Here is an 8,558-nt window from a genome sequence, read left to right as displayed (position 1 = left end):
CCTTTTTTTTTTTTTTTGGTATCCGAGGGTTTATATGTCTTTGTTTGATAATGTTTTTTTTTTTTTGTCTTTTTCTGGCAGCTATCTTTTTCTGCTACTAATTTGCGAGACCGTGACGTGCTCTCCAAGGTTTGTTCTCATGTCAAAATTGGATCTTTTGTTTAACTTGAGACAAAGTTGCCTGCATTCTTCTGAAAGTTGTGACCTTTCTTTATGCAGAGTGATCCTATGGTGGTTGTCTATAAGAAGGAAAAAGACGAGACACTCTCCGAAGTGTTCCGCACTGAAGTTGTTTTAAACTCTTTAGCTCCTAAATGGATTAAGAAGTTTACACTCGCTTACCATTTCGAGACTGTGCAGACGTTGTTGTAAGCTTCTGATCTCATATGTAACTGAGGAAAGAGTTACCTTTACCTGAAAGTATATGACTTGTTCTGTTGGCTGTTGTGTACACAGGTTTCGTCTGTATGATGTTGACACTCAGTATCAAAACTCAAGAGAGGAGGTAACCTGCTACTCTTATCCCTCCATCTTCATTTTGATCCAAAGTACTCTTTTCTTATCAAATGTTATATAGCATGTGTGTGGGTGTGTTGTCGCTTTAAAAGTGGGGCACAAGCACCCACATGCTTGTCTCAACCTACTTTCATTAAAGCATGTGTGCTTACTACTGAAGATTTTACATTTTTTTTTCAGATGCTTAAGCTTGATGATCAGCAGTTTCTCGGTGAGGCAACATGTGCATTGTCTGAGGTATCATCAACTGGCTTAAATGCTATCCTTTTTTCTGATTTTACTAAACTGAATATTGGCAATTGCAATATATGTAGACTTTTGTTTTCTTTTAAGAGAGAGAGGAAAAGCTAGTTTCATTTATACTCTTTGACCACGCAGATAGTCACAAAATCAACTAGGACGATTACATTAGAGCTAAAGCGTAAAGAAGGCTTTGCCGCGCGGTCTCAGCCTCACCATGGAAAGCTTATCATCCATGCTGAGGAGTGCCTTGCTTCTAAGATTACGACAGAGATAGTATTCAGGTGTTCGAGTTTGGAATCTAAAGATCTTTTCTCAAAAAGTGTAAGTTTTGTGTATTTATTTCTTCTCTTTGCCTTTTTACTTATTAAAAACATAAAGCTAACTCTTTGTTTCTCTTTTGCTCACCATTAGGATCCGTTTTTGGTGGTATCAAAGATTGTGGAGCACGGAACTCCAATCCCAGTGTCAAAAACTGAAGTCATGAAGAACAATCTTAACCCTATTTGGAAACCACTCTTCCTAAGTGTTCAACAAGTCGGTAGTAAGGTACATGAACGAACATGAAAGTATGTTTCTCTATCTGAGATGCAAAAAGATGTCTTAAAATGTTCTTTTATAATCATACAGGACAGTCCACTGATAATAGAGTGCTCAGACTTCAATTCCAATGGCAAACACAGTCTGATCGGGTAACCTTAGAGCTCAGTCTATCTCATGACTTATTAGAGAAGCTGTTAGCTGACATAACTACTCATCTACTTTGTGTGGCCAGAAAAGTTCAAAAATCGCTTGCAGACTTGGAGAAACTCCATTTGGCTGGCCAAGGAATCAATTTATCTCTGCGTACAGCTGCTGGACAAAACAAGGTATGAACCATTAGTACTTGTTATTGCCTTCTCATGTAAGTTATCTGATTTACTTTTCTCTTTACTTTAGGTATTAAAGAGCCAGCTTTATGTGGAGAAGTTCACAGAGACTGTCCAGCACACATTCCTTGAATACTTGGCATCAGGGTTTGAACTAAGCTTCATGGTAGCAATCGATTTCACAGGTAGATGTTGATTGAATATGTAATGTTGTTCTTAGTTTTGTTACCTCCATCGCCTTAAACTTTTCTATCGTCTTTCAGCTTCAAATGGCAACCCTCGCCTTCCTGATTCTCTGCACTACGTTGATCCTTCAGGACAATTAAATGCTTACCAGAGAGTGAGGATTCAGTGTTTATTCCATTTTATTAATTAAGCAGTGACTGTGACTAAAAACTGATCATGTCTCTTCTTTTTTTTTTTTACTTAGGCTATAGTGGAACTGGGAGAAGTGTTGCAGTTTTATGACTCGGATAAACGCTTCCCTGCCTGGGGATTTGGAGCTCGTCCAATAGATAGTCCAGTTTCACATTGCTTTAACCTCAACGGAAGCAGCTCATACTGTGAGGTAAAACAAACTCAATGGGCGTCTCTTTAGTATTAGAACTAGGCATGGGGATATAAACCAAACCGAATGGTATCCGAATATCTAAAATACATTTTATATACTTAAAATATTAGTTGATCTAAAAAGAAAAACTTAAAATATTAAATAAATTTAGTGTTAAAACTACCAAATATTTTTAAAATACTTCGGGTAAGCCGAAACACCCAAAAATCTGAAATATCCGAATATCTTTCATCTATAATATTTTAAATTATTCTAAATTGTCCGAAAGAACTAAATTACCCAAATAGATTTTATTTGAAATATTTAAATTTATCCGAATTATCTAATACTTAATCCGAAAAAAACTGAATTTTACCTGAATTTTCTAAAATCGGAACCAACCCGGAACTGAAATGGAACAGAACTAAAACTTTATCGGCTAATCATTCTTACAAGTGTTACCTGAACCGAAAACCAAATGAACTGAACTATTTTGAACCGGATTTCATAGATAACCGAACGGTTTCTATATATCTAGAACCTAAGACCGAAGGAACCAAACCAAACCGAAAACCGGTTTTCGAACACCCTGGCCTAACTAAAACTTTGATGTATTCATATTCACATATCATTTGTTTTCTTTCTCTATATATCTCTCAGGTGGATGGGATTCAAGGAATCTTGACTTCATACACAAGTGCCCTCTTCAACGTCTCTCTAGCAGGACCTACTCTTTTTGGTCCGGTCATAAAATCCGCTGCGATGATAGCTAGCCAGTCTCTAGCTCAAGGCTCCCGGAGATACTACGTCTTACTAGTCATCACAGTGAGTATACATAATAAATAACATCAAATAGCATACATAACAACACTAAACAACATAAAAACCTTGTTGCAGGATGGTGTTATAACAGATCTTCAAGAAACAAAAGACGCGTTAGTCAGTGCATCGGATTTGCCGCTATCAATCCTCATTGTAGGAGTTGGAGGAGCTGATTTTAAAGAGATGGAGGTACGAAAAGATACTTGAAAGATTCTTACAACTATATATGATCTTTTTGTGTAAACTGTGTGTTTCTGTGTTTGGTGGGGTTGTTTAGATACTAGATGCTGATAGAGGAGACAGGTTGGAGAGCTCGACAGGGAGATTAGCTTCACGAGATATCGTTCAGTTTGTGGCATTACGAGATGTGCAACGTGAGTTTTTGTTTGATTCTTGAAATTTAACCGTGTTAGTTCTTGAGTTGGTGGGTTTTAATGAGTGTGTTGTGTTGTGATGCAGATGGAGAGATCTCTGTAGTACAAGCGCTTCTTGCAGAACTGCCTTCACAGTTTCTGACGTATATGAGAATCCGTAACATGAAGCCAGGTCCTCCGTGAATGATGTAAATGTTTTGCCAAAGAAGTGTACATAGTCATATATACTTACATTGGCTTTTTTCTATTTCATGTTTATGTGTTTCTTTTTCTTTTCGGAATCTTGGATGTAAAAAGTTTCGGATGAAGCAACTGGGAATACATCTCATGTGTGCATCTTTCTTTGTAGTAACTAGTAAGCTTTTTCTGGTGTCTAGTTTGATTATTTTGAATTATATCTTTCGGATTCGCTTTGAAATCATAAATATTGAGGATGGAAGATGAGATATGTAGGTTTAAGTTATGGTATATATATGTTCAGATGCTTTCAGGTAGTGCATAGGGTTTCGGATATATCCGATCGGGTTTTTGTATCCAAATTTGTTGAATACAAAATCCGATCGGGTTTTTGTATCCAAATTTGTTGAATACAAAACCCGATCAAGTATTTTGTTAATTCGGTTTCCGTTTTTCGGGCCAGGCTCGAATTTGGGTTTAGAGTAAAATGGTTAGGTGTATTAGTATACTGCTTTACGTTTTCACACATACAAAGACTATTGTCTAAAGAAAGATTTACACTCTAAGACATTTTCTCTATCTTTATTTACACAGTAGGACATATTGTCATACACACACACTTTACCCAACAACAAGCCTTGGATCTAGTTACATTCCTAACTAACTTTTTCCCTTTTTCATTGTCGGGCAAGTACAAAGCTTCTTCCTAATGTCTCTTCTGGTATGATTTACCCCTAGCCGTTGATCTCCTCATATTTGCCAAAGGCTGAGATGTAATATTGTAGATCTAGACAAGACACATAGCTTACTTTCAACATCCACTGTTAGATCAACTTCTTCCTTCCGACGACCGAGATCAATTCAGAAAGTTCACCATCTTCTCTCATCCTATCCTCGTCGGCGACTTTACACCTTGATTCCTCATTACCCAGAAAGTTAACAAGATAATTTACTTCGGATTCAAAACCTGATTATTTGGATAATAGGCTATGGTTTGTAACCTAATTAACCTTAGTTTTGTCTTTGTCTTTCACGTTAACACCAATTAACTAAATGTTCACTTAACCTTTTGCAGACAACTACCATGGCAAACCACTGTATGGTCATTGCTGGAGAATGGCAGACCTCCGACGACGGCAGCTGGAACTTCTCAATCGACAAACACAAATGTCGAGGATCGTGACGCTTTGTCCAACCATGATGTTGCTAGAACTGCAAAACAACGTGTTCACGGAGTTCTTTGCTAACACCCAAGCCCGCCCATCAGCATCTTTGAGCTACTGGCCTCCGAACACTAAAGAACTGGCTACCGGAATCTCATCCCCACCGGTCATGCTCACACACGATGGGTCTGTCTCTTACTTCTACCGTCATTTCGAGTTACACAAGAGAATGAATATGTTTGTCACCTTCAACCATCAGCCGGATCCAATCAATGCGAGCCAAGTAGCTGAAAATCTTTTCCCCTTCAGTACTCCCAACCAGCCTATCACCAAAACCCACCATCTCCTAAACCGTTTTTCTGGTCCCCGTCTCCATGCATCTGGTATGTCCCCCCGCCTTCTACCGTCGCGTCCAAAATCCCCGGATTTTCCCTTTTCCCTGACGATGACTTTTTTGGAGGCAGCCCTTACTCAGCTCCTTCTAAGATCCGCCGTTTCTCACTTATCGATGAAACGGTTCTTTGAAGCGACGAGATGCTAGAAGATATGTTCAAAGAAGACTCCGACGACATCTCCGACAGTTGGAAGACCGAAGCGGATGAGGAAGAGGATAACGGTCCCGAGAGTTCTCTTCCTCCCAGTTTTGAAGATGTTCAACCACGCGGGTATGACCACGACTTTTGGGACCCTTTGATTGAGAAACATCTTGGCGGATCTGATGCGGAACAGGTGATGGCTGGCATCGATGTTCCCAAAACTGCTCCACACATTATTCATTACACTACTGGTGATGCTTTCGATCACACTGTCTTGCCCTCTGGAGAACAACCAACCAACCAAATGGAAGCCTGATCCTGAAGATCGTACCTCACACCATCACAGTTTTCCCCATGTATACCCCAATCCGATGGACACTCGCACACCTCAATCAGTTCCCTCGACCAGCGTACGTCATCGGAAGTATCCACATGGACAGTCTACGGCATCATCAGCTGGAGTACATCAACGTCCTAATCCACATGGACACCCTACGACGTTCCCCACAGGTGTACATCAGCCCAGTAATCCACATGTACACTCTTCAATGTCCACGCGTACACCACCTTCCCGTTCTAACATCTTGTCGAAAGTCCCCCCTTCGACTCTGCCTGGGTACGAGACCAGGCCACTGTCAGAGATCAGTGATGAGGAATTTGACGTTCCACCACTCTTCGACGACCTTTCCTACAAAGCTGTGGATGTGCCCCACTTGCTTTGGGAAGATAACAACGAGGAACCATTTGTGGCGAAACTGTATGCAACCAAGCATGATTGTCAAATTGCGCTTGCTATCTACGCAATCAAGGAGCAGTTCTACTTCAGGCAAACCCGAACCACTAGGCATTCCTTTGTGCTTAGTTGCCATGATACTAGATGCGATTGGCGCATACTAGCAAAAGAGCTTACCAACTGTGGTTACTACACCATCAAGAAGGCCCAGCTTCTTCACTCCTGCACCATCGTTACATGCAACCTATACAGGAAGAAGGCCACATCCAAAGTCCTTGCACATGTCTACCGCTCTCGCTACAGCGAACCCACCAACGAACCTAAATCACTACAGCTTCAGCAGATGTTATTGGAAGACCTTCGCATCAGCGCATCCTACATGAAATGCCACAGGGCCAAAGAGCAAGCTGTAGACAATACTGTGGGAAACGCTGAGGATTCATTCCTCAACCTCGCCTCCTATTTTGAGAGGTTCAAAGCTACCAACCCAGGCACGGTTACTGCAATCGAAACCGAGCTTGACATAGAAGGTAACATATGTTTCCTCTATGGGTTCCTAGCTTTTGGTGCTTCAATACAGAGGTTGCGCCGCCTACGCAAGGTCCTCATTACTGATGGTACACACCTTTCTAGAAAATACAAGGGGGTCCTGCTCACTACCAGTGGCCAAGACGTAAACTTCCAAGTGTTCCCTCTGGCTTTCGCTGTCGTTGATGGTGAAATTGAGCATGCCTAGACCTGGTTTCTCACCAAGCTTGAAAGGATCATTGCTGACTCAAATACCCTCACCATTATCTCAGACCGTCACTCTTCTATCATCAAAGCCAAGCGTGTTGTCTTCCCAACAGCACATCATGGAGCATGCATAGTCCACTTAATGTGTAACGTTGTCTCACGATACAAAAACAAAGGTCTAGCGAAAATGGTGTGTGAGGCTGCATTCTCTTAGCGCCGCAAAGATTTCGATCTCAGTTTCGCAAAAATCAGGAAACTTAATAGGGAATGCGCCAACTACCTTGAAGGGATTGGGACTTCTAAGTGGTCTAGGACTTACTTCCTTGGGGATCGTTATAACATGTTCACCAGCAACACCGCAGAGCAGCTGAACAATGCTCTTACCAAATCAAGGTCTTCACCCATAATTGAGTTATTCATGTTTATCCAACGCATGTTGACTCGCTGGTTTTCTGCTAGAAGGACCAAATCAGCCAAGTGTCGGGGATTTGTAACACCAGAGGTGGAGAAGGTTATGCATACACATATCAGGCTCACCAAAGGCAGCAAGATAGCAAACATCACCACTTGGAGCTATCAAATAAGGGGCCTTTTCGGCCAAGCCAACACTGTCTCCTTAGAAAAAAAAGTATGTACCTGCCATGTCTTCCAGAAGCTCAAAATCCCTTGCGTCCACGCTCTCTTAGCTGCTGACTCCATAGGTCTCCCCTATATTCAATTTTTTGATGATTGCTATAGAACTCAGACATAGATTGACACATACACTGGTGTCATCTACCCCGACGCCCCCATTGGAGACTTTTCCCATTCCAGAAACCATAACTTCTGTCCCCATGTTCCCACCTCAGACTCGACGACCATCTGGCCGGCCAAAGGACAAGCGTGTAACATCAACTGGCGAGATTCCGGTAAATTTTCCATACTCACAAATGTTATACATATGCTTTTGCCTCTCTTTATCAACACCTCTAATCCATTTGTATGCCAGCCACCAAAGAAAAAAAAACTTGTCCCTAACAAATGCGGCCGATGCGGCAGCACTGATCACAACAGGACCAACTGCGTTGTCCCAATCTGAAAGCGGTGAATCCTATATCCACAGGTCTTCTCTTCTGGATACCGAATTCACCGACCATCACCCTTTTTTTGTTGGCTCTTTTTGGGAGCATTTTAACATGTAATAACTTTTAACATGTATTGGCTTTCATGCCAGCCCACAAACTTTAATCAAATCGCAGATTAGGGATAATCACCAACTTTTACTTCGCTGCCCACTACATTTTTTATCACATATTGTCCATGTGTACATTATAAAGTTTCGACTCATACCCCCTTCCTAATCTGTACACATGGACAAGTATTTAAATCTAGGAAATATCAGATTTCAAAGTTATATGTTCTCCCCGTCTATGCAGCGTCACTACTCCACCTTCACATCAGCGCCTTCTAGCTTTCGCTTAAGGTTTTATCCATTTATCATTAACCGCCCCATCCTCCGTCGGAGCCGCCCCTGAGACAATCGAATAAATTTGCCAGGGGTTACTCCAAAAGCTTTACGAAACGCCATTAACCCTAGATTCTAACTCACCTTCGCCGATGGCTTTGCCCGCTCTCTTTCGCTTAGTCGTCACCGCCACCGTCACTCCTACGTTGTTCGTTGCTGGTAAAAGTAGAAATTAGGTCTACCAATTAGGGGAATTAGGAAGTTTACAGTTTAACCTTTTTACGGGTCCAACAAAGTAAAATAAACCAAACCGCACAAACCCAATAAAATCCACCAATCAGCTTCACCCCATTTCGAAATTCGAATTCACAAACCAGTGTAACCAGATCATTTTGGTCT

At 41.4% G+C, this 8,558-nt stretch overlaps 1 protein-coding gene across 2 annotated transcripts in view; it reads left to right on the top strand.

Annotated features, from left to right (window-relative positions):
- Window positions 1-3,770, top strand: part of LOC106327138 (protein BONZAI 1-like) — a 4,484-nt gene extending 714 nt beyond the window's left edge. For both annotated transcript variants that reach the window (XM_013765207.1, XM_013765206.1), the window contains 15 exons: window positions 82-129; window positions 220-368; window positions 457-505; window positions 697-753; window positions 895-1,080; window positions 1,171-1,305; window positions 1,387-1,448; window positions 1,532-1,625; window positions 1,696-1,810; window positions 1,889-1,965; window positions 2,056-2,193; window positions 2,836-3,000; window positions 3,073-3,186; window positions 3,275-3,371; window positions 3,457-3,770. In XM_013765207.1, coding sequence (XP_013620661.1) covers window positions 82-129; window positions 220-368; window positions 457-505; window positions 697-753; window positions 895-1,080; window positions 1,171-1,305; window positions 1,387-1,448; window positions 1,532-1,625; window positions 1,696-1,810; window positions 1,889-1,965; window positions 2,056-2,193; window positions 2,836-3,000; window positions 3,073-3,186; window positions 3,275-3,371; window positions 3,457-3,554 — 1,584 coding nt within the window. In that variant the 3' untranslated portion in view covers window positions 3,555-3,770. The remainder of the gene's footprint in view (window positions 1-81; window positions 130-219; window positions 369-456; window positions 506-696; window positions 754-894; window positions 1,081-1,170; window positions 1,306-1,386; window positions 1,449-1,531; window positions 1,626-1,695; window positions 1,811-1,888; window positions 1,966-2,055; window positions 2,194-2,835; window positions 3,001-3,072; window positions 3,187-3,274; window positions 3,372-3,456) is intronic.
- Window positions 3,771-8,558: the final 4,788 nt, after the last annotated feature.

Source organism: Brassica oleracea, chromosome C2 (genome assembly GCF_000695525.1).
Source record: "Brassica oleracea var. oleracea cultivar TO1000 chromosome C2, BOL, whole genome shotgun sequence".
NCBI classification, from domain to species: domain Eukaryota; kingdom Viridiplantae; phylum Streptophyta; class Magnoliopsida; order Brassicales; family Brassicaceae; genus Brassica; species Brassica oleracea.
The sequence above is the reverse complement of the archived record's forward strand: the minus strand, read 5'-3'. Positions and strand labels throughout refer to the sequence as shown.